This window comes from Tyto alba, unplaced genomic scaffold, assembly GCF_018691265.1.
Source record: "Tyto alba isolate M040663 unplaced genomic scaffold, T.alba_DEE_v4.0 Super-Scaffold_6, whole genome shotgun sequence".
Taxonomy (NCBI): domain Eukaryota; kingdom Metazoa; phylum Chordata; class Aves; order Strigiformes; family Tytonidae; genus Tyto; species Tyto alba.
Window position 1 is genome coordinate 27,690,229 of NW_024881327.1, and position 26,544 is coordinate 27,716,772.

Consider the following 26,544-nt stretch of genomic DNA (forward strand, 5'->3'; position numbering starts at 1 on the left):
GACATAAAAATACACACCAGTATGTTATAAATAATTCTTCAGCATTTCTGAAGATTCATGGTGGATAGATGCTTTCTGAACATCCATTGAGAGATAAGCCCAAATGGTCATATTTAAAGTTAATTGGCCTTCTTACAACTTGCTGAATTTTATTGCCAGTAACCGAGTGTTAAGGATTCTCATGGGATCTTCTGCTTGCAAAGCCTGAGTTGATTAAGTGGTGCAACACATTCATTTTGGAGGACTCCTTAAATCACCAGTAAAAGTAGGTTAGGTGACTACAGATCACCTCCTTGTTGGCAGGAATTCCCACAATTAATAATAGTGTGGGATTTAAAAAAAAACAAAAACCAAAAAACCAACAAAACAAAAAACCCCTGAAGCATGACTCACTATTTGTAGCCTTGCTATTGTTTCCAACTGGAGTTATGTTTTATTCTAGAACAAGAAGAATAAGGGGGTAGGTTTTGGTGTCGCCATAGATACCTCTGGGTTGGCATTAAGTTCTGGGATGTGCTAGAAAATCCAAGATTTGGCCTTAACAGTTGTGAACTGACAATGTAGGTGGAAGACGTGGAGCACGACGGGGCTGCTATTGGAGAACAAGCATTAAGGAGATAATCAGCTTCACTGTCTCCTGCTGATGTCTTCACTCCTACCAAACATTTTACTGTTTGACCAAGGTTTTGGATGCAAAGCAAGGATTTGCACATCAGTACTGGCTGGATGACTGTTAGGGTGCTTAAAGTATTTCTAGATCCTCATTCATCTGCCGTTTTCTAGTGGCCTAAACCGCCACTTTTAACATTTGTTTTGTCACTGTACCACCATTGTGTTGAACAAGCAGCCAAAAGTAAACTTTAATTTTCAGCTTTATTTTGTGGACTCATTGTTTGAGAGTTTTTGCTTCCTTCTTTTTCATGGGTCCTACTCATAAATAAAGGCTTGAGAGCAGAATAGCAGTTACTGAACAGTGAACTCTAGTTTTGGTCTTACGCTGCTGTTACATGATTTCTAATAGCATTGAGGCATAGGCTTACCTATTTGAAGATTAGCTTCTTGGTTTTAGCTCTCCCCTTCTTTCTGAGAAACTCCAAAAAAATAAACTTGCAAAAAGCCTCTGAACACTTATTGCCCATGAAGCCGTAATCATTTAATAAAAGAGAAGAAATCAATGCTTGAAGGGAAGCAGCTCATGCCTGTGGGAAAAATCTGTCCCTTTGCTCAATTTGAAAGGATTATAAAATTACAGTGTTCTGTGAGTTAAAGAAAATAAGATATCGCCAGAGGAAAGCAGTTAAAGATTTAGGGTTTATTGAGGAATATTCCTGTTTGGTTTCTTAGAACTAACAAATGAAGCAGTTCTTGAAAAGGGTTCGAGAACTGAGTATAATATTCAGTATTCTTGTTACTGAGTAACAGACACTTAATTCCTGCATCTTATTAGAGATACGGAGGAAAGTGACTTTTTAATTTCTACAGAACTTTGATTTTGGGAGCATTCCAAATTCAGGTGAAATAAATATTCATATATTTAAAACAAAGCTAGGTAAATGATCGTCTTGTGATTATGGGAGGTCAGATATAATTGGATCTCTTCTATTTCTATGTACAAGTATAATTGGACTTCTCTCCCTTATTTTCTAACGTTGCAGATGAATGTCTTCATTTCCAGTATCTTGACAGCTCTAGTATAAATTTTTCCAATCTCTTGGAGCTATTCAGCTCTCCAGAAAGAGCTATATTCAGGAAATGTCATTGAACTATGTTGTCAATAAAATGAGTGGTTTTAACCAGTCGTGGATTTCCCTGAGCTAATGAACACTTTGTTATTTGCAGAAGGGGGAGCAGCTTCCATTTGACATGTTTAGAAAGCAATCCACTGCAAAACAGCATGGTATGAAAGTGTGTTATCTGGAACTTGGGAGTTTCTTCTTAAAACCTCTTCAAGACAGATATGCTAAACTATCCAACTTTCCAGGGACTGCTGAGCTACCAACTGTTGTAGGGTGAATTTTCTTTAGGTTTTAAATCGAAAAAATATCCTTCTGTGAAACTGTTAACTTCCAGCAAAGTAATTTTTTTGACATTTAGCTGAAAAATTCTTAGGTGTTCTTCTCTGTATAACTTGCAAGTGGTTTAGTGAAATAATTTTACACGGTTTTGGTCTACTTTTTGGTCACAGTTTGACACTTGTTCTAGGTGCAAGAAAGATAGGTTCCCTGTTTTCCAGTTGCTTGTTTCTTTTTAACATTTGATTTAAAGTGACATCTGTGAACAATGATTTTTTAATTTTTTATTTCTTTTCAAGAGACATATTCTGCTGCTGCTAACAGTCTTAAGTCTTTCCTCCTTTCATTTTTAGATTGCAAATACTATGATAAAGCCTGAATTAACAGACTCAAGCCACTTATCCTCTTTAGAAATTAGAATTATAGGGGTATAGAAACTGTGGCTGTGAATTTGTAGATCATACTTTTTTTTTCAAATAGATACTGTGTGGTAAAACCATCAGTAGATTTTTTTTTTTTTTTTTTTAATTTATGATGCAAGTTAATTACCTGAATTAAACCATTAGCTAATGCTTTGATCACAGAATCCTCACAATAACTGGTAATGATTAGCAGCTTTATAGCCTTTTACATTGGGAACAGACTTAAATCCCAGTGAAATGAATTAGTACCTGTGTTCTTTGGTTTAAGGGGGACTGTATAGTGTACTGTAGAGTGAATGACCACCTGAAACTTCAAGGTGTTTTGTCCTGTAGTAAAAGAAATTATAGGTTAAAACAAAACTGCTTTCTCTGATGGTTGCTATACTGTACCCAGCTGTGAGTGTAAGACCTCTGCTTGGTGCACTGTTTTAAACAGTGTCCTAAGTATCACTAGCTCTTTCAAGCCAGACTTTGTAATAGCATGTGGACCTAGGTTCAGACCCTCAAAAATGCCTAGATATCCAACTTTTATTTTGATTGCTAGTATTAGAGCACATAAGTACCTCTCAGGGTATGGACACAGTTCTTGATCCTGCAGTACTAAATTGACCAGTGCATGGCATGCTAATACCTGTAGCCCAGTTATCTCCAGTGGGACCAAATGTTAGTGATAAATGCCTTGGGGAATGTGGATTTCCTGAATTCAGTGCTTGTTGTTAATTAGCATGGTGTTTTCAGTGAGTCTTTTAATTTTTTGGCATCTGTTTTCTTATCCGCTTAGTCAACATTGGTTTTCTGAATGGGGATTTGCATGGAAATTCTGCTTTTGTTTTACTTACATGGTGAAGGTAATTGAGCAGTGCTTGCTATTAGAGAGTTATCTGAAATGACCTGTGTTTGCATTTTGCTCTTGCTCGTCCACAGAACCCTCAAAGCGATAACTGTTCACATGCCAGGATCATTTATGGAAATTGTTGACCTGCAAAATTCAAATTTTCTTGCTCACTTCCTTTTCATACATTAGGTCCTGTTACTGAAGTCAAAACAGATATATATGTCACCAGTTTTGGACCTGTTTCTGATGTAGAAATGGTATGTATTTTTGGGATTAAAATGCCATTTCCTGGTTCTGAGAAATCTTTAACTGCAGTAAGGAGTGGATGCTTCATCTGTACTGTTCTGTCAATCATGCAAAGTAGGCAAGATTAGTAACAGCTTAATTTACAGATTATAATTAGATACATCAGGCCTGATTCTGGTCACACTTTCACTGGTGTTTGGCTGGTTTAAGGAATTCACTTCATAGGATTTAAAACAGACTTTCATGGTGTAGAGGCAGAATCAGGCCTTGCGGGGAGCATCTGAGTTAGTCTACTGTGGGGAAAATGTGTAATATCTTTGAAATTACTTTTCCTTTCTGAAACTTCTGTTATTCTCAGGTGAATAATAATGACATAATTTCACAAATACTTGTTGACATTTTCATTTCAGATTAATTCCCTTTGCTGATCTTTGTGCCCCTTTTAGCATCACTTTCAGCAAATATTTGACTGATAAGAGTTTTCATAAGTGTCTGCAGAAATGGAACGTCAAAGTGACAGGCATGAAATAATCGCAGAAGAGAAATGTTACATTTGCATGTACTGTTATTTGTGCCTGAACGGCATCTGCATTCATCTGAGGTCAAATCCAGCAAAAAATCCCATCAGTTTCTATAATCCAGTGGTATACCTTTAAATCATACAGTAGTTTCTCTTTTTATAAAACATCGAAGAAATCCCATGGAAGTAACACAGCCATATGTCCTGAACTGAACTTCTGTAGGGGAAAGGCAGTTTCAGGGCGGTAACTTTCTTCCCATACAGTGCTGTCATGCACTTTGTGGTGCACCTGATTTGGTGCTATCATGTGGAAGGGTATGCGATAGCAAGGTCTTTTTTCAAGGGCTACATTCATGACAGTAGTCTCATGTTGAAATCCATCTTACCCCTTCCATGGTTGTCATGTACAGTATGATGCTTTTCAGTGTGACAAAAGGTAAAAGAGTCTGGTCCCAAGGAAATTTAATAATGTGTGCCTCAAATCTAAAATGAGGGCTGCATGGCATCTCTCAGGTGTCCTTGGAGCCTTTGACATGGTGCCACATGGGAAATTAGAAGTTATATTGGAGAAGGCAGGAATGAGAACATGGACTGAAGGTAGGTAAGGAACTGGCAGAAGGGGAGTTTACAGCAGATGTTTCCCTTTTCAGCATTAGGGATTAATTAAGAGGCTATTCAGGGATCCAGGAATTGGTTTTGGAATAATTTTTAGTTCATGTATCCATTAGTGACCCAATGTAATCTGAAAGTGGTTGCACTCATATAGCCTCAGTACAGGGAATGATCAGAAGGTTTTTTTTTAGAGCTGGGTTACTTTGGTACCCAGTGTAATGAAAATGGTGTTGAAATATTATATTAGAAAATGCTGTCATGTAGAAGCTAATAACAGAAACTGCTACTTATGAGCTGTGACATCACCAGCAATAAATGATACTAGAAAAGAGATTTTTCATAGATTAACTATAAATCACTGTGGAGGATATGGCCATGGAAAAGGAGACAGATGTAATTCTAAGATGCATTACACTAGTAGACATGCTTCCTTGCCAGTGTGAACTGATATGGCCATACAAGTAGTTTCAATTGTAACATTATGCAGAAGAGTTTGAAATAAAGTCAGAAAATGACAGCTGTAGGTTAGAAAGGACTAAAATCTTTCTGTTACCCTTTTCAATGCCACATGATGCTTTTTTTTTGTGAAATGCTTTAGTTTCCCAAGATGAAAAATGCAATTCTTTATCCATTCATTCACCTGTGATTTCTCATGATGTGCCTGTGTTTGCATGTTCTCTATGGAGCATCTGAATGCCTTTTCTGAGGAAGTTAATGGGATAGTTACATAGTTAAAACCAAATGTGTTTATATTCAAGTCTCTATATAATTTATTACCCATGTTTTTTGGGCATGGCAAAGGAAATATTTAGTGTTCCTCAGTTAAAAATTTAGTTTCCACAAGTTGAAATTAAATTTTCTTTCCTAACTTGAAAGTGGAAGTAGCCTTTTGTCCTGGTATTTTTAATTCAGCCAGAAGCAAAAAATCCATGGATAACTTTTTAAAAATCTATTGACACTTATTGTCAGAGATCATTTTGTTTCCAGTTAGATGCTTGACTACAAATTCAGTTGCCTGCTTCCTGCAACCTAATTAGATTAATTATTCCTTAATGATTAAATATGTGTAGCAATTTATTGATATGACTAATGTGGGAAATTAAGCTATTAAGAAGTACACAACATAATTTAATTGGTGGAAATATGTTTGTGTAGTGGACTTAGCATTTTTTTTTTACTACTGATTTTTTTGCTTCTGAGGGTTTTCCTTTTTTTACAGGAAACACACATGCAAATGTGATCTTTGTTTTTCTGCAATTTAATACAGGAATATACAATGGATGTCTTCTTCCGTCAGACATGGGTAGACAAAAGATTAAAATATGATGGCCCTATTGAAATTTTAAGACTTAACAACTTGATGGTTTCAAAGGTGTGGACCCCTGACACTTTCTTCAGGAATGGGAAAAAGTCTGTTGCACATAATATGACAGCCCCAAATAAACTCTTCAGAATAATGAGAAATGGCACCATCCTGTACACAATGAGGTATCTAATGTATTTGTTCGGCTTCTTACAATTACTGTATGCAAAAGTTATACTGCCTAGACAAAATGGCAACCAGAGACTATTTAATTTGTTCCATTATAGGCTTACAATAAGTGCAGAGTGTCCCATGAGATTAGTGGATTTTCCCATGGATGGTCATGCTTGTCCTCTCAAATTTGGGAGTTGTAAGTTGCAATTATGAAATTTCTTGTAACTACAGAATTTAAATAGTAGCAGTAGATTTTGAGCACTTACTAAACTTTCTGAATATTAGTTGTGAAACACAATCCTTATGCAGACAAAACTCCTGTTAAGTTCCTTGGGAATTTTATTTAGGGCCTCAAAAATTAAACCCAGGAAGAGAATTGAAAAGCAGGCAGTGATTCAGCTATTACGCTAAACCCCACTATTCTGGCTACACAGTTGTTTTGAAATACATAGTTTTTATTGATTCTTAGGGAGGAATTCGATACTCGGTGAAGTGAGAGATTCTCTGGAGAAGACAAAGAGGGTGGGATCCATCTCAACTTACAGCAGGCAGGTAAAAAGCAACTAGGGAAGCAGGTCATCTGACTTTCTCTACAGGTAGTGGAGGCACACTGACATCCTAAAATAGGTAGGTTATGTGCAGAGATTTGATCTTTAGCTGTATTTGTCTGTCTCCTGGTCTATAACGGGAGCCTGCATGTAAAGTTTAGACTAGATAAATAATTTCTAAACTGGTGAGAGGAATCTTAGGGCAGGTCACTTTCCTTGTCTGAATTCAAAGCAGAAATAAATTTTTGGATAATCTCCAGACTTTGGCTGGAAGGAACATTCAGGGACGTGCTACATAACAACTGAGGGAGGTCTGATTCCCTGATTTGAATCCGCAGCAGAGACCTCTGAGACTACCTGGAGATGGTTGTGCATTACATTAACTATCTTGTCACTTTTCTAAGCCTCCTTGGTCACTGACTTCTCTGCTTTACACTCAGATGTAGTCGATGGCTGAACATTAATCTGTTTTCCTTGACCTCAGAGCTCTGAAGTTAGAAATGGCTGGAAGCTCCTCATAGTCTTTCCTTAGCATAAATTTGTTGAACAGCTGGGTAGTCAACCAAAAAGAGGATATTAAAGACACTGCTCTGATAAGGTTCTTCGCACCCATTATAGTGAGACTGGAGACCAGGTGCTGCCAGGTTTGGCTTTGGTATCAGCTGTATGATAGAGGAGCTTTAATAGTGGGGACTTCTCCACAGGCATATTTCTTCAGACAGAATCACCAGCCAGCAGAAATTGCACTTGACACTAATCTGATACTTTCCTCAGTGAAACCTGAAATAAGATGTAGCCATTTCAAATGCAAGACTGATTTAATTTAATTTTAACAGGAGTTTGGGCTGCGTAGGGATTGAATGCTAGCCCTATGTTTTATATCTTTTTGTATTAAATGTTTCTTTGGGTGTGCTTATTTTTGGGTTATTGTGAATTTTTTACTGAGCTCTGGTTTTTGGAAAATATTTTAAACACAAGTTTAAAATATTACAGTTTTTAGTATACTGTAGTTTTTAGTATAGTAATTCTTTTCTGTAAAGGAATGTGCACCCAGTCTCCAAAATGTGTCTTCCTTATAGATGCTTTTTTTCATATATTAGTATATTTTAATGATAAAATTTTAGATAGAAATTTCTAAAATAATTTAAAGATAAACTTTACATGCCCAGTAAGGGCTGATTCAGAAGGAACTTGTGTTTAGATTTCACATTCAAATGTGAAGTAAATTTGCGTATGACACTTGACATGTAAACTTAGGTGCTATATAATCTCCTTCAAGGGTGGCTTTTGGGGGGTAGCTTAACATGTGAAGGGTATCTTCTAAAGTTAGTGTGAGTCTTGCTGTTTGGTTCCAGTAGATTTGGATTGGGCTCTTGGTAAGGTGTGAGAAGAAGTTTCCTATTTATGCAAACTGATGCTGTGTTGTAGATGCTTATCCAAAGAGTGAAATGATTTATACCTGGACAAAAGGACCTGAGAAGTCAGTGGAAGTTCCTGAGGAGTCTTCCAGTTTAGTTCAGTATGACCTGCTTGGGCATACGGTATCCACTGAAACCATTAAATCTATTACAGGTAGGAATCTCATCAGAAAACATCAACTTGAGGTAAAACTAACCTTGTAACATTGCCCAAGGCTTTTTTATTTCCTTCCTGTAAGGTATTCTACTAAATGTCGTAGGGCATATATTAAGGGCTGAGAGCATAAATCTGAATTAGGTTTCTGTCCTTCAGATTTACATTTGCAGATTCATTACAGTAGATTGCGACGGTCTTTCAGAAAGCTAGAATGAGATCATTACTCCAAGGGACAAAATGAGCACTTAATCACTGCTTAAAATGCAGTTTGAAGAGTCAAGAGGATGCCTGGGTGAGGAAGTAATTTCTCAGCACTGTATCCACATTATGTGCAAAAGACTTCCTTTGTTTGGTGGTGTAAACAGCTCGGGAGAGAAGTGCAGCATACAGAATGGGTTATTAAAGCCATAAAAACCCTCTAGTCAGATAAGGATAGTCACAAATGCATTAGTCACAATAGATACTTCTGCTGATTTGTGCTGTAAGAAATAAGGCAAATGGCAACTACAGTCATCCGAAATAAGTGAAGTATCACTGATGAGAAGTGTGGTGATAAACAAGCATATTCCCAAAATATTTTTAAAATTTGGAATCATTTTCTAAGCATCAGCAAGTTTGTGTGTTGCGAGATGGTCAAAATGAAAGAGATAAAGCAAATATAATTGATGTACTGCTCCATGGATAGTTTTCTCAAAGATAAAACAGCATTTTGCAAGACACTAGAAATTTACTTCTCAGCATATAAGTTAACAACAGAATTTTCTTACTGTCCCCAAAATGTTCATTCTGTAGTGCTTTATTTAGATAATCAGTTTATGTTAAAACTGCATAATTTTTTTAATATGAATGATAACATTTTAGATAAACTGACAGTATTTTTAGTTCTTGTTAATAATTTTTGCATTTGTTTCATTATCATAGTGGTGGTGCTGACACACAAACCTAGTAAAAAGCTGAGAATCTTCCATAACATTTAATGTGCACCATTGTTATTGTTGTTTCATTTGACAAGTAGGTATCACAATGTTATAGATACTATGGTAGTAGATAGCTTGTGTCTTGGGACTCTTATTCAACAGCTGCCAAAAGAATATTTTAAATCATGCTTATACTGTAAAAAGTAATCCAGTATTAGCTGTATGTTTATAGTATTTTTTTATATCAGCTTCTGAATGGTACTGTAAGGACCTACTACTTCCAGGGTTTTTGTTTAAAGCTTTCATTCATTCTTATCGTTAAGTAACCTATCTTTCTATACATGTGAAGTGGTATGAATAGCATGATCTTAAACAACTGTAGCTGATAGCCTGATATTCTGCAATACAAATGCTATGCACAGTCAGAAAAATATTATTTTTTTTTTTTTAGGTGAATATATTGTTATGACAGTTTACTTCCACCTCAGACGGAAGATGGGTTATTTTATGATTCAGACCTATATCCCATGCATTATGACCGTGATCCTTTCTCAAGTTTCATTTTGGATAAATAAGGAATCAGTTCCAGCTAGAACTGTGTTTGGTAATTATTTCTTTTTCACTTTTTCTTGTACTTGCTATTTTAATGACTTTCACTAGCATAGACCTTTTTAGTTCCATTTGGGATATACTGTCTCCATTCTAGTGCAGAAATGAAGGAATAAGGTAAATTCAGAGGAATTTTTGCTATCAATGTCTGAAGAATGTTGTTATGTGAATCCCTGTAATCTGAAGAGAATCTTGAAGTACATAACCTGAATGGTGGCATGGTTGCCTATGGCAAATGAGTGTACATCTCTGGGGATTCTACCTGCTTGGGGGCACAAACTGGGAAGACCTGGCCCTGAGTAATGCAGTTAAGTCCTTAGTCTACATCCAGAGCACTTTTATCCTCCAGTGGACAGTAGTGTGATTACTTGAACTCACACTTTCTAATACCCTTTGAAAATAATTTGATTGGGAGTGTGCAAGATGTACAGATGTCTTCTTATGAGATATCTGTGTCATCAGTGGAAGCTTACTATGACTAAGGCTTAGATCCTCTTACTGTAATTTTGTGTTTAGTGCTCTTCTCTCCTTTCTGCCATTACCATTATGAAAATGAACTCAAGAAGCAAATGATTATGAGATATTAAAATTGCTGTTATCAAAATAACAGCTTGAATGAGATGCTACAGTGACCTCTGAAAATAAAAACCAAAAAGGCTTCTATGGAAGACAAAACATAAGAAATTAAATGGAAATACGATTTCCAAACAAAGAAGTAGGATAAAAACAGTTTTAAAAACAGTCTTTATAGAGCAGTGTCTTGACTTTATAATGTACTGTAGTCTAAAGCAGGACTAATCAGGAAGAGAATGTTCTACAAAAAGCCTTTCTATAGATAGATAGATGCTGGCAAGAGTGATAGGATTTAATGTCTCTACGTGACGGCCCATTCAAACATGGAAGTGGAGGCAGAACGCTGTTTAGTATCACAAATTAGACAAGGTTAATGATTAATTATAGGAGAAACAACCTGTAAACCTAATAAGAACCCCACTAGGTCTGAACTCAGATACTACATTAGGCAAACTAGTATATCACTTCATGTGCCTTTACAGTGATGTTGAATAATGGTACTTCTTTTGAAGGGAGTAATACCATGAACTGGAAAGGCAGAATCTGTATTTATGGACAAAATGTGATAATTGAAAATGTACAAATTATAGCGCAACAGATGTAATATGTGTCATTATAGCCATATGTGAAACTGAAAGCAAATAGTAATAATAAAGTTTGGACACCCGCTGAGTTCCAGATAAGTCTCTAAAATGCCTTTGAAAGCAAGTGGCTTAAGGTGTGGCTAAAAGTATCTTTTTAGTTTTCTGACAAATTCCAAGAGACCCTATTTTTTAAAGGTTTTCTTAACAGAAGATAGAAATCTTGCAGGCAGAGGGTAGGAATGAAGCCAGAATACATGCTATGGTACCAGCTTTTTAGAGGAGCTGTCAGAAGAGACTAACCAAAAGATCTTTCCATTGAGACTGCATGATTAGGGAGAACTTGGCAAAGGTAACAGAGGAAGGATACACAAGGAACTAAGGTACATCAGGTCATGATTTCTGCAGTGAGAGCTTCAGACACCTGAATCTAGTGATTGTGGGAGATGGGTGTTTCTTAGAGGAAAGGCATCAGTAATTTTAAAACAGGTTTTTAACATTATTTTTGATATTAAAATACTCAGTGCATTTTTATAGTTATGTGCATTTCTAATCAGAAGCTTGCAAGTATTTAGCTCTGGATAATTACAGTTCATGTGTATATATAATATTTTTTACCAGAACTTACTTACCTGCCCTGTAAATTCCTATGGCACATATCCAAGGACAGTTGCAGTGGCAACTGCAGGCCTCCTAGAAGAATGATTTAATAGGGGGAAATCTGATAAAGACTATAGTTGCAAACTGTAATACTGTCATGGCCTCCCCTCTCCTTGTATTTGGGGAATGGTTGGTCATTCGTGTTACTTCAGCCTATTCTTGCATCTATTAAACAAATGTCTTTAGAAAGACAATTCAGACAAAGTATTCACTTGAAGTGGAAAAAAGTAGAATCAGGAAGAATAGGCTAAACAGGATGGGTCTCTTCCAGGAAAAAAAAATAACTTTCCATAATTTATTTTTTTTTCTCAGACTTAAACATTTTCAGTGGTGTGTTTTTCAACACCTTCCCACTGAAGAATGCTTTGTGAGCTTGCATCTGTGTTTTGATCCTGCTGAGTTTGCTCTGAGATGTAGCCAGTTCATGCAAGCACAAATAATTACTCTTTTTTTATTGTCTTCAATGTGAAGGGTTCATTTCATTGTGTCCAGTTCTCTGCATGGCAGTGTCTAGGTGAAGTTTTTTCATATCAGATTACCCAGATGGAATACTAACATTTAGGGAATAGGGAATGTGGGGATCCTGTTGGAAAACATGCTCTTAATTATTTAGAATTCTTCTGAGCATATGCATTCCATCTTGAATTAAAATGTGTACAGTGTTCTTCTCATAAGAGTAAAGACATCTCCATTTGTAGTCAATCTTCTCTGAGGTTATAGTAGTAGGATTTATGCAGTGTTCACTATATACTTGGTATTCTACATTTGTATGATACGGGATATTTTGGATGAAAAAGGAAAAAAGGACCCCATACCTTGGTTTTATATAGCATATATTTGCATTTGAAGTATTACCATGAAGTGGTTATATTTTGAGTTCAGTGTTCATGCTTGTGCACCTTAATTAAAAGTTGTTCTTTCAGAAGATGAAATTCTAATTAAATTTCATCGGTTGACTAGTAGCAGAAGGGTTTAAAAGATAAGATGATGGCTTCTTAATTAACAGAGTTGTTAACATAATATTCTAGTTTTCCTTAGCACCAAAATAATTTTCCATGACTTAATAGCACCTGGATTATGAGTGGGATCAGAGGAACAGACGCAGACTAATACGTGGCTTTCTGAACCCATTACAGGAAAACCCATGTTTTTGTTGCAGTCTGAGGAGCACTCCCCTATTTAACAACTTAAATCATGTTCAAATGTTTAGAAAATAACTTGTAAGAAATTCTACTGAATTTAACATGAAAAAAATTTGAAATTAAGGCTTCCACATTTTCTTCATGTGAACTGTAGATGATCTGCTGAAGTCATGGCTTTCTATGCCTCCTTTAAAAACTGGTTAAATGTTTTGTGTGCATAGCTGCTCGTGAATACATGATGGTTGCCATGACTTAAACCTAATGCAGTATTCACAAGCAACAGAGGAAGACTCTTAGGTGATTTAAACTCGTTTGAAGCTGCTTGCCTATTCTCACTTTGTTTTACTCAGATTCAACAGTGCTTTTGCTTTATTTCTTTGAAGGAATAACCACAGTGTTGACAATGACGACACTGAGCATCAGTGCAAGACATTCACTGCCAAAAGTATCCTATGCTACTGCCATGGACTGGTTCATCGCGGTCTGCTTTGCCTTTGTGTTCTCTGCTCTTATTGAGTTTGCTGCTGTCAACTATTTTACTAATATACAAATGGAAAAAGCCAAGAGGAAGACAGTAAAATCCCTTCTTGAATTCCCAGTTGCTCCAATACAAAGAGAAAGAAGTACAGAAGAGACACTCACGGTATGTTTTCAGCTTATACAAACATCTTCTGTCTTTCTGGTAGTGTTTTTCAGTAAAAACAGGCCTTTAACTTCCTCAGAGGTTCCCTTTGAGCTAACTACATGATGTAAGTCAGCCTAATGCTACACTATATTTAATGATAAAAACCTGTAAAACATGACATAATTCTTACTTGTATTATTGGATAAACTTGGGGGGGAGGGGAAGATTGTGTCCATCCATACCTGAAGTCTCTTCTGTATTTAGTTGTGTTTTGGTGAAGGTCAATTAGGATGGATATCTTAAGAAAACTTTCTTTCCCTTTCCACGTTGATTCTAATTGTACTGATTATACAGACCAAGGAATATAAGGGCAGCTCATTATCTTATGTGGCTAATGTCTTTAATAAATTAAAATAAACTAAAGCATTGCAGTTGTACTTTGGGGCACTTCCCTAGCCATCACAGTTCTCCTTTCGTTGCACGTATTACCTATCTAGAGTTTTCTTTCTTTGTCAATTACAATTTCAGGAATCTTTGAAGACTGCTGGATGAAACCTTTGTGTCCATCACAGATTTCATTTTTATGTAATTTGCGTATCTTTGCACAGGAGCTCACCTCAACTCATGAGAAGGTTTTGGGGCTCTGTTTAACAAAATGCTTTCCAGCTTTCATAGTGCTTCAGACTAAATGTGACTTGTGTGGTAGCTATCTTAGTTCTGGACCAGTCAATAAAGGCTCAATATGATTTCCAGTTGATCTCACCAGTGACTCTCCTTTCCTTCCTTTTTCCATTTCCATATGCTTACCCTCTGCTGCATCATTCCTTCTATTCATTAGCCACCTAGCTAACAAAGTCATTACAGCACTTGCACTGGCCATGTTGTAGACCAGCAGTTCCCAGCCATGGCTGACTCTTGGCAAAACCACACAAGAAGTAAGATGCTGACAACAACATTGTAATTTACTCTTCCTCTCAGGCTAACTGTAATTTCCTTTGGCTGAGCCATGATTTAAGAACCACTGTTTTAGACTAACTCCTGGTAATTTTGTCTTTTGTCTCTTTTCACATCTCATTTATCTCCTTCCCTACTCATTTGCTACTTTTTGCCTTCCCACCCCTTCCATTTGCTATCGCTGCTCAGATGCTGTCCACCCACTTCCATTTTTCTTCCTCTTCTTTGCTGTCTTACTGTAGCTCGTTACTGTTTTCAATCTCCTGGCTGTGTTGTTTCGTTAGCTCCCATTTCTGCTTAAAGGAAAGATGCGCTCATGAAGAGTTTGTTACTTGTCACTCTGTTGGCTGCTAGTAAGAGACAGAAACAAGAAAATGTATGTTTATAATAGTGTGTAGTTCATTCTCTACATAGAGATATTAGTGCTATTAGTTTATGCTAAGCTTCTTAATTGTACAGCATGCAGTTTAGTATTGTGTCTCAGGTACTCCTGGGGAGTCTTAATAAATACTGCTTCTGGTGATAGATTTTACTTGGGTCCACAGGAAAATAAATTACATAAGAACAGTTTCATCCTAAGTTTATTTATAAGATTTGATTAAAACAAAAGGTAAAATAGTAGATTTTTTCAGGTAGCAATCATGGAGGTTTAACAAAATTCTTTTGATTCACGTTCAGAATTTCTGTAAGCCACTCTTGTATCGTGTCTAGACATGTACACACATGTTTTGGAGAAACTTCTCTTTCTCTCTCCTCCTTTTTTTTTTTTTTTTTTTTTTTCTCCACAACAGCAGCAACAGAACATGCACAGCTTCACCCAACTTAAAAGCTAGGTAAAATGAGATTTGAACGGTTCTATTCCACTGCTTAATTAGTACCTCTGTGATAAATGTGGTAGTGTGTGTAAAGGTTTGGGGATTTTGAAAGCACTCAAGGGAGCAATCCACTTTTTTGAGGGAATTACATTAGTGTTATGAATATGTGAGTGATAATGTTGATAGTACCTTGAACTGTTATTTTTTTGTGCTTTTTTCTACAATTATGACTATGCTAAGACTTGAGTCTTTGCTCTTCCAGGACAGACATACAGAGTGAGCCCACAGATACTGTTACAAAGGCTTAGCTATTGTGCAATCTTTTCCATGACTAGAGGATGACTTCTGTTCTGGTCTCCTGCTGCACAGAACAGAAGCTAATATGGCTGTTCTGATTTGTTTGAAGCTAATAACATCTGTTAGACTCTGCTTTCCAACCTGACATGTAATATAGTCCTCTCCTTAAACTTTTTAGTTTTTCTTATAAAAACTAATCTAGAATTTTCTTATGCCTGATTATGAATCTGATATTTTTTTTTCTGCACATATACTGTCTAATCAGTGCTGATTTACCAGAGATAACAGAATCTCGGCTTATGAGTTTATGGTGCACAGAGTACATGACAGTAGCCTGACTGTAGTATGTAATCTGTAAGCACTGTTTCTTAACATAAAGGCTACACATTTATCTCTATAGCTAAATGATAGGCTTTGATTTCATAACACAGTGTTTTAAAAAAGTCTGTACTATGTTGCCACTATTGTGCTAGAAATTCTGTTGTTGGCAGTACGATTTCCAGAGCTCAAGGAAAACTTTTATTTTAAACTTGAAACTGTTTTCAAAAAGATTTTGCATAATCTGGTAGATTTGCCAAATGAAATGAAATTTCTCGAAATGAAAATTTTTCTCTTGGTCCAGGGAGGAGGTATGTGTAAATTGGGAAAGAAGATGACTGAATACCTAAACACAACAGTTCTTTCTGGTGCATTTGCAACCTGCTTTGGATCTTCTACTGTTTGGAGGGGGAGATCTCTCTCTTATGCCTGTTAGCCCTGTACTTTTGCCTGCCTTAAAATGGCATACAGGTGGCTGTGCTGGCTTTTCATAGTTAAGATTCCAACTGTATAGGTCCCCTGAAAGCAAGAAGAATACAGAGTAATTGCAGCTGTTAAGACAAGCAAGGTGATATACTTCTAAATGAGGGTTTAATTTTATGGGCTGTTGATTCTGCCTTATTCACTGGATGGTTACATGCATTTGATAATTTATTTATTTATTTATTTCCTCCAGTAATGTGGTGAGATTGTCCTAGAGGGATGACAGGAGGGAGTGAGTTGGGCTATGAAGCTGGATTCCCTATAGAACATGAGGATTTTACTAACTGGTAGTACTAGAAATGAGGCATATTAATAGTAAAATTTTGTAAAATAAAGATAAACTGCTTGTAATTGGAAGTCCTTTTTTGACATGTACGTGTTTGACCAATTTCTGACCATAAAGTAGGTTTTGAATATTGAATCAGTTTCTATATTACACTCATTAAAATTCTTGGTGGTGGGTTCTTTTTATCTTTTTAGTCAAAAACAGTTTTCCAGTTGTCTTGGATCAAAGTCAACTCCTATCATTATGATCAAATGATTTGGGATGTGCTCATTCATATTATGTATTCACACAATCAATTCATCTTTACTGTAGTAAATGTGGACTATATGCTTTTCTAAGTGATTCTCTTGTGTAATTATATTTACTTTTTTGGAGCCACATGATGAGTGTGACTGATCAATATATTGATTACAGTAAGGATTAAATTAATTTTGGAGGCTAGTTAAGTAATCTGAACTGTGTTAATTCCAACAAAAAATCCAGCTGTCAAGCTAATTTACTGGTCTGGCGGTGGCAGGAGCAAGCCTGTAGTGCCTGCAGATGCAGTGTGTGCTCCTCTATCACTTGATTTGTTTTCTACCATAGTGGTGTTCAACCTCTTTTTACCCTCCTCCCCCTCCCCACCCTGTTTCAACTCTTTCTTCTTGTTGCCTATAACTTCCTGACACAAACTTAATGTGTTTCCAGAAGGAGGAGTGCAGTTCTGCAGTAGACATCCCATGAATAGGACCCAAGCTTGTTTGAGATCTGCCTTGAGTTCACAAGGGACTTGGACAGCCTCGCTATTTCCCTTCTGTCAGGCACAGCAAGATAGTACTAGAGTCAGTCTGAGCCAAAACAGATGACTTACACAGTGGTGTCCTGTGATTTCCTTGTCTTGCAAGCAAGCTAAAATGCTTTCAGGTTAGAAGGAATGAACCTGTCCCTAAATGTTCTGAACACCTTTCTTTAGTAAAAGCAGAAATGTTGTTTCAAGTCAACAAATTGGAAGTGTGATGGAAATGAATGATTTATAGTTTATTATTGGACTTCTGAGTCTATTTTTATGCTTCTGCACGATTTCCTTTTCACTGTATTCCTATGAAGTTTATTTTTAAAGACCTACCCAGTTTTGGAGATGAAGAATGCTACTGAAAAATAGTCTTCAAAAAATAGGCTCCTAAACATTGTTAACATGAGCTTCAACCTCAGCTGTTTGTTAAAAGTGTGAAACTTGGAAAAACCAGGTTGTACTCAAATGAACCTTTTGAATGGAATAGTTTCTTCAAACTCAGTCACAAGTAGATTGTAACCCTCAAACTTTCTTCCTCTTCTTTGAAGACAGTTAAGCATCATGTTGTCTCGAGTAAGTCTTGTAGCATCTAATGGAGGAACTCAAGGATCGAGCTCTTTACTGCCACGTAGGTGTGCACTCCCCTGCTTAATAGGAGCATCCATACTGGTGTGATATGTGACTGGCATGTACTTGAGAAGCTTACAAGAAACGTTGACATGTGGGCAACCTGCATATGTGCTTTCCTGTGATTAAGATGTGTTTTACGTGATACGAAGTACTGGCCTTTTAGTCATATGATGGATACAGCTCAAGTTATGTATTGGGGGGATGAGAGGGGAGTGGGGATCCTTTGGCAGCTTTTGGTGAACATTTTAATTGGTCTCATGCCCAACTCTGTGCCCCATCTCATGACTTCCAGAACAAGGATTGGGCCAAATAAATTGTACTCGTGGGTACAGTTCAGAGGCCATAGGCTGGATACTACTTCTTTTAATGTGTGTGTATGACATTTTTTTGTTCTTAATCCCCGAAGCTGATTAATGCTGAAACAGCAGTAGATACGCTCTTGTGTCCGAGGCCTAGACTGTAAGTGAAAGTGGATATTTCAGCCTTTGAATTAAAACTTCTTTCTGAATATGTTGACGTATTCTGTAATGAAGAGGTGCGTAAAATGTACCAGATATAGTGTAGTACCACTTAATTTCTTTTCTTCTTCCTTGGACTAGTATAATGATAACTTCTCCTGTCCCAACAAATAAAGAAGTGGAACTAAACCCCCTTCCCTCATAGGTGGAGGAAGTTATCTGAAGAGCATCTAGATCTTAATGTGGTACTTGGACCACAAGGTGATGGTCTGTTTAGTGGACTCCTTATGTAGATGCATAGCCTACCTCCTCTGTGTGACTTAAATAGTCCTGCAGTTGCAACAGCATTTCAGTTTTTAAATACAGTAATCATGTTTTGCTGCTTCACTAATTCTCCATTGTGTAGAATGTTTGGGTTTTTTTTAGGGCAGTGGCATTTAAAACTCAGATCCTAATGAAGGACTTCAGGCTCAAAAAGTGCATATAGTTCATGCAAATATAAGGACAGGACCATGCAAAGGGAGGCTTCTGTGCCACATGCACAATTTCTTTGACATGTCAACAATTTTCTGTTGCTCTGGTTTCATTAGTCAACATTTTTGCTGTTGATGATTTATAGTCATAATATGCTAGCATCGTGTTTAAGTAGGATGACACTGAATGGAGGTCATAAACAACTGGCACATTTTGTACTGAACACTATTTGAAAGATAGGAGAGAATGACTACCAGGGGTAAGGCTGCAGTGACTTAGTGAGAACTGTCAATGTTTGGGTAATTGAAGATAGAATAGATCCAAAATGATTCTTAAAATATTTTATTAGCTGTAATGCTCAGGTACAATGTTTTGTGGTTCCTGCCCGGCCCCCACCACCCCACCCCCTGCCTTTTTTTTTTTTTTTTAATTGCTGCTTTGATTTTGTTTGGGTTTTTTATTATTTTTTCTTGCTTTTTGTTTTTTACTTGATTCACTAGACTTATATAGTCCTACCCAGCAACTAGCACTACTCACAATATATAAAGCTGTATGTGTGCTCAAACAGTATGATTGGGGCATAAATGTAGGGTGTACAATTTAAAATGGTTATCTTAATATTTCAAATAGTAAGTCTTTCTAAATAGCACAAATTAAAGAGCTATATTAAAAAAATTTGGTCTCTTTCCAAGAACCTGATACACTCTACCTTTAACATGGTTGAGTTGTGGAATAAATTTACACTGGAAGTAGAAACATTTGTCTACTGCAAAGTGAGCAGAGTAATTACTGGAAGTAAGCAATGTAGTTATAAGGTTTGGGGCTAGGTTCTGACCCAACTTAACTGTGATGTAAACTCCTCTGATTTCAGTTTTCAGTTATAATGAAGGTAAAAAATGGCTGGGTGTTGATAAGATGAAGAAAAGTATTGGAATTCAAAGTTGGGGAATTTAGGTTTTTTCTTAGTGGAGATGTTTTTTTGGTTGGTTGGTTTGCTTGTTGGTTGGTTGGTTGTTTTTTTTTTTTTTGTTTATGCACAAAACTCCCTAGGAGTTTAATTTCACCACTTGATTTATAACTAAACAAAAAATCCTGCTGGAGTGCTATGTTCTCCAGCCATTACTGGGAAATGTGGTAACTGTTCACTCTTCAATTTTCTGTAAGTATTATAATGAACTACCACAGTAGTTGGCAAGGAAGTATGATGGGTATGCTCAGCTGTTATTCATCTGCTACTCAAATACCTGACAGTGTTTACTGTAGTTACTGGACGACTAATTTAAATGGTATTATGATAAGGCTTTTATTTTGGAAACCAAAGCATAGTTCAGTAATGTCAATCTTTCAAGCAGTTATTCCTGAAAATATTAAACCCCATTGTTTTAATTCTAAAAATATGCTTAAATGTCTGTCTCTGTCATGCTGATTTACTGGAAGAAAAAACCCCACCACGTTCCAAAAATAATACTCTGTATGATTTCATCATTAGAATAAACAATACATGTTCCTGTTTAGCATGAAAATAACTTTTATTATGATATCATTTACAAGTATTAAGATAGGTCTTAAATTGATTTAATTGCAGTTTCCCTTCCCCCCTCCCCCCGCTTTTTTTTGGTAGAGGCAAACATTAAGTGCTCAAAAAATATGTGGTAGCATTTCAGAAACATCAAGTCATAACAAACCTGTATGGTGACAGGAGTGAGATTTTCAGATTGTTCAGCACCTCTTATAATGCAAATTGTCAGGGAGTTTATAGTTTTCCCTGTGATGATTAGTATCAAATGATGCCTCCGAACACAAGGCTTTTCATGTTTTCTGCTTATACCTTTTTTTGTATTTATATGTAAATTTTGGTTTTGTTTCCCCTCCACAACGAGTTTTCAATATGGTGTGCCCAATGACACCAAACTGCAATTGAGTTTTACAGTTGTGTGTGAGATTTCTAGTTGACTTCATTTTTACACTGGGAAAATTAGTCAGAAGAAATAAACATTGAGAGGCTTTGGAAAATCTACAAGGCAATGAGTATTCAAGGCATTTTCAGCAAACTACTGAATCAAATTTAACTACAGCTTTAAGGTCACAGAAAATTGAAAGATACAGAAAATAATGAAGGTCTTTAGTCCCTAATCAGCCGTTCTTCCTTTCATAGATGTTATACAGAGCGCTTCCACAGTTTGTTATCACATGACCTATCCTAATAAATTTATTTTTTCCTACCCTGTATTTGTTTTCAGTTCTTTCACTTTTGCCATGTTATAAATAAAATCTCTAAGAATTGTGCACACTAGTGCTTAAAAGCCATATACATGCATACATACATATACACTTACATATACTTGCATACTTACATAAACATATATCTATATGTATGCATGTATATGGCTCTTAAGCACCATACAGGTGGCTGGATTTATTTGGCATAAATTTGGCATCAATTTTTTAAGAAAAGGTTCTTCTAATTTATGTATCTAATCATCTTGAATTCACTTTTCTTCCACATTGCACACTTCTAGGCCTGTCTAACGGTGGAACATAAGATGGAGTGCTCTTCTTACCTCTCCTCTCCTCTCACATGATTCAGATTGCAAAATGAGCAGCATGGATGGTGGGCTGGTTCTTACATCTTATCTACCCTCACTTTTTCCTCTCCAAATAATCTGCATTTCTCTTTGCACTGCTAAAGCTATGGACTAGAATTCATTGTATTTAGTGGCAGGTGGAGCTTCTACTTGGTCATATTCCGGGGCTTCATAAGGCAAAACAAAACCTCTAGTACTATTCCAGTAAAATTTTGATTGACTGGCTCTACAACGTAATAGTAAAGCATGGTAGATTTGTCCTCCAAGTTGCACATTTGCTAGCAGCATGGCAATATGGTGACTCAGTGGGATTTGGGACAAGCAGCATTATTTACACTGATGACAACATGCTACTTCCCTGGTAAATGTCAAATGGTTTCAATTTGGCAGGCTATATAATGTCCTCCCAGAAGAACAGACTGTTTTCTTAGGAAGGAATAGTAAGGATAAAAAACACTATGGTAGAATTTAATAAGAAAATATTACTAATTTACCACACAAACAATTTTCACGTTGCAGCTAAACAGTAAGTAATGCCAGACTTTTGGTTGCTTTAAGCCTTCCAATTTTTTCATGAGTTTTTGTTTAAATTAGTTGAGATGTCCCAATTTGGGAAACTTATGCTTTCATATAGTGGTACATCACTGACCTTCCTATACATTAATTTACCTGTGTCTCGCTGAAGGCTTAATAGTGCTGTCATGAAAGGCTCTAATCTTAGTCTTGCAAAATTTAGAGTGACACATAAAGATGTTTATTTACTGTTCACTTTTCATTTAATTATAGTAGCATCTCTTTGTTATATGCTTGATTATTCTAATAAACAATTAAAATTCTGTGCAACTTTAAAACTGCTTTGATTGTGGTACCCTTTTCAGGGTTTTGGGTGGTGGTGTTTTGGTTTGGTTTTTTTTTTTTGGTTGGTTGGTTTTTGTGGTGGTTTTATTTGGTTGGTTTTTATTTAGGGTGTTTAAATATCCAAAATGGTGTTAGGCACCTAAAAGGCTTAATTACTAAGTTTCCCTGGGTAGGCATGTACAGAACTGACTTGCTGCATCCAGAGTGTTTGTCATGCATCTTAGGTGGAAAAATTTCGCTTTGTCTGAATGGCCAGCATGGCTATTCAATACAGCCTCCTGGAAACCCCACATGAGAGTCTGAGCAGGCTTGTTTCCTGCCCCTTCTGTCTTGGAGAATTGTGTTAGTAACCAGACCACTAGGTAGTCCATGGGATGTTAAGTTCCTATTGAAGCTGCTCTTGTTAAATAACTTATTTGGGGCCAGGGAGAAGGAGAGGAATTGATTCTCTAGCCAGCTTGTCTGTTTATGCACTGCAACGGGAGGGTGAGATTGAAGTGTGCAGAATGCATCATCTGTAACAGGAATGAGGATCACTTGTCCTAGAATATCCAGTAGCCTGGTGGAGAAGTGCTTGAGATGTAGGAAGCCTGTGTTGATGTCCCTGCAGCAGTCAGGGCAGATTTGAGAAGAGGTCTCCTATCCAAACCTACATTCCCATCCTGGTCGCTGAGTTACTGCGGAGGAGGACAGAGTCTTTTTACAGTGTGACTTAGCTATCTAGCCTCAGAAAAGAGCTCAGAGCTGAAAGTGCTGGATACAGTTGGATGGCTGCTTCTGAAAAGACATGTAATTGAGGCTGTGATCCTATCCAGAGCATTTCTCTCCAACCTTGACAGCTGCTTGCTGTATGTTGAAGCATTAGCCCTCTTCCCCTAGAACTGGTACCAGACGATGGTGCTGCGACTTATAAGTTCTGCTGTGAATTAATCCCTGAGAAAGTAGAAGCTTTAAATATTGTACTGCCTTTGTCCCAGAGAGAGATACTACTTTAGTGATATCCTCTGTCAAAGATCTAGAAAAAAAGATCTAGAAAATATATTGACCTGCAGCAATGAACTCTCTAAGTAAATAAATGGTGCAAAAGCTGCCCTGGCACCTTGAACGGTTTTTCTGTGAAGGTTTGTCATAGGATGAGGCTGATGGTGGGTCTTCTGAAATGTCTATATATCCAACTCCAGAACTGCTGAGATATTTTCCAAAGAGTGCTGAGGCAGATGAGACGAATACCTCTGAATTATATTGCAAGTATGTGGCCCTAGTTTTAATGTGTACCTGTTTATCAGCAGTTAATGGGTGTGCTTCCTAGTGGCCAGAGGACATATGAAGGGGATTTTTGGCACTGTGTACTATTGGTTCTCTGTTAGCTCAGGTGGCAGTAGGAACTGTTTATTTTGGATTCACATCCCAGCAGGATGTATCCATCGTAAAAACTATGAAGCAATTTTAAATTGAAGAGACTGATTTAAAGCTACTATGTAGAGCACTAAACAGGCCATAGAAAGATGCTCTTGAGCTGTATGAAGAAGCTAACTGTACAGTGCTGTACCAACACAAGAATTTCTCACAGCTTGCAGTGTTCTCAGTGCTTACATTCTTAGATATAGTCTTAAGGATAAAGTTGGCTGATGTCCTGGTAATCACTTTTATCATTGTCGTGGTTTGAGCCTGGCCAGCAGCCAACCACCACGCAGCCGCTCTCTCTCCCTTCCCCTCCGGCAATAAGAAGGGACAGAGAGCCAGGCTTGGGGTTTGAGATAGGACTGGGATGGGGAAAAATCCCCCTTTATGGTCACAAGCAAAAGGCAGACTCATTAGGGGAAGGAAAAAAAGAACATACATTTATTACAGACACTAACAACACATAACAGAGTAGGATGGTGAGTGAGAAGCATTGCCACATCTTGAGAACACCTTCCCCCCACCCCTCTCTTCTTCCCAGGCTCAGCTCTGCTCCTGATGTCTCTACCTCCTCCCCCAGTGGCGCAGGGGCAGGGAATGGGGGGTGCAGTCAGAGCTGCCACTTCATCCATCTTCAGTGGGGGCAGCTTCTGGAACTTGTTTCCCCTGCTCCATCGTGGTCCCCCTCTCACAGGAGACAGTCCTCCACAAACTTTCTCAGTCATGAGTTCCTCCCACGGGCCACAGCGTTCCCCACACTGCTCCGTCATGGGTCACTAACTTTCTCCAACTGGAGTCCCTCCCATGGCTGCAGCCCTTCCCAAGCTGCTCCGGCATGGGACCCCCCCGCATGCTGCAATCCTCCCAGCACTGAATTACAGCAGCGGGGCTACCTTTTCCCACAAGACCCCAGCCTTCTTTGGACACAGCAGCTTCATCATCCAGGCGGAAACCACAGGCCATAAATCAATGTCTGCTGCACCGTAGATCTTCGTGGGTGGCGGGGGGGCCCGCCCTGCCGTCTCACCACAGGATACAGGGGGGTCTCTGCTCCGGCACACCTCCCCTCTCCTTTCTTCCTCCGTTCCTTGACTGACCTTGGTGTTCACGCAGCTGCAGCAACTCCTCCTCACAAGTCCGACTGCTCATCACCACGTCCCTTCTTAAATACATTATTGGGAGGCGCAGCTGATGGGCTCAGTTTTTGAGCAGAGGTAGAGCTGACCTGGAGCTGGGGGAGCTTCGAGAAGCTTCTCACAGGGGGATGCCCCTATAGCCCCCTCCCCTGCCACCAAAAAAACCCCAACAGTTACTCAACCCAGGACAATCATTGCTGCATTCTCCTCAGGACTTGGCATGTGACTTTTCAATAATGTTCTTGTTTGTATTACGGATTCCGGGTTGGCCTTATTGTAGGGAATATGCACTGTGATTGTTACTAGCTTTCTTTGTTCTGTAACAAGATGACTGAGTTTGTCAGTTCAGTATTGAATATTGCTGTGCTGATGATCCTGTTCCCCTGAATCTCAGCTCAGCTGCTGCATGCTACTTCAGTTCATGCTAAATTTGCAATCTTGACTTCATTGAAGTGCAAAATTGGCTTGCTTGTCAAAAACTAGTAATACATACAAAACAATCCAGTACTTTTTTTTTTTTTTTTTTTTTTTTTTGGCTCAAGTCAAGGCTTATGCAGGCTTAGAGAAAGTTTCTGAATTTCCACATTGTGTGAGCAGCTGTTTATAGTGTGTAAACCTTGTTAAATATTGAAGAGTTTAGATTGACTCATATTTGTGCATCATTTTAGTGCAGCAGTAAACAGAAGTATCCATCAAAGTTGAACTTAAATGGAAAAGCAAATGATCTATGAATTGATTTTTGGAAATAGATTAGTAGGGGAAGGGAGGAAGTGTGTTCTATACATTCTGTCATAGAAGCTGACCATCAAACTTGCTGCACAAATCTTCCAGAGTGTTTAACAATGAAGTGTATAGATTTAACCTGAAGTATGCTAACAGCAACATTCATTGTATTATTCATAGTCAATTGCATGTGAATACACTTGTTACGGGAAGGATACAGCATTAATTACCACATTTTACACATGCCTGCAAGGAGGTTGGTTTAGTTATCCTATCTTCATATCAAATAAAATGGACTTTCTTCTCTGGGACTAGCAAAAGGGCATCTTCCATCAGGACTTTTTACATAGGAAGAATTTGTACTGAATGTATCTTTCCCCACTTCAGTTCTTTTAAAGATAAAACCCATGCAAAATAGCATGTGATGCTTAAAATTAAAGCAAGATCTCTATGCTTTTTAATACAGTAAATATTTAAAAATATTTTTGCATACTGCATGCTGTGTGACAAAATTTGTCTGACAGAATTTGAACCTCTTATCCTATTGTGCCCTGCCTCCCCAGTAAAGTATGCTTATGCAGAGGATGGGAGCTTTCTAAATCTCTTTCTTGTACTGAGATTTTCTTATTTTTATTTTTTTAGTTGCATGGACTAATGAAATATTAATTTGGCTAGAAAGAAGGAGTGATTATCAGTCTCTTCTGAAACACGGCTGGAGTCCGTGTTTCCCTATGTTTGGTCAATTAATTGGCTTTGTTAGTGCAGTCACTTATCTATTCACCTATTCACTGTTGCCAGTCTTGTCTGTTAAAAATGAAATAGGGGATTGGTGCTCTAGATTCTTGGCATTAACATATCTCAGCCAATCACAGAGCTTTATCCAGTGAAGATAACCCACAATTATAAGAAAATATATGTTCTTACATTATTATCGGAGCTCTTAAGAACTTTGTCTATGCATGGACAGGAATTGTGCTCTCCTATTTCCCAGGATTTTGAA

The 26,544-nt window shown here is 37.5% G+C and overlaps 1 protein-coding gene across 4 annotated transcripts in view; it reads left to right on the plus strand.

Moving 5' to 3' along the window:
• The window catches only part of GABRA4 (gamma-aminobutyric acid type A receptor subunit alpha4), a 74,273-nt gene that overhangs the window by 6,465 nt on the left and 41,264 nt on the right, over positions 1 to 26,544 (plus strand). For 3 of the 4 annotated variants that reach the window (XM_042807979.1, XM_042807980.1, XM_042807978.1), the window contains exons 3-8: positions 3,459 to 3,526; positions 5,915 to 6,135; positions 6,238 to 6,320; positions 8,101 to 8,244; positions 9,616 to 9,768; positions 13,113 to 13,372. In XM_042807979.1, the coding sequence (XP_042663913.1) occupies positions 3,459 to 3,526; positions 5,915 to 6,135; positions 6,238 to 6,320; positions 8,101 to 8,244; positions 9,616 to 9,768; positions 13,113 to 13,372 (929 nt within the window). Of the gene's footprint in view, positions 1 to 3,458; positions 3,527 to 5,914; positions 6,136 to 6,237; positions 6,321 to 8,100; positions 8,245 to 9,615; positions 9,769 to 13,112; positions 13,373 to 21,360; positions 21,476 to 26,544 lie in introns of those variants that run through there. The other variant, XM_042807981.1, reaches the window with a different exon arrangement.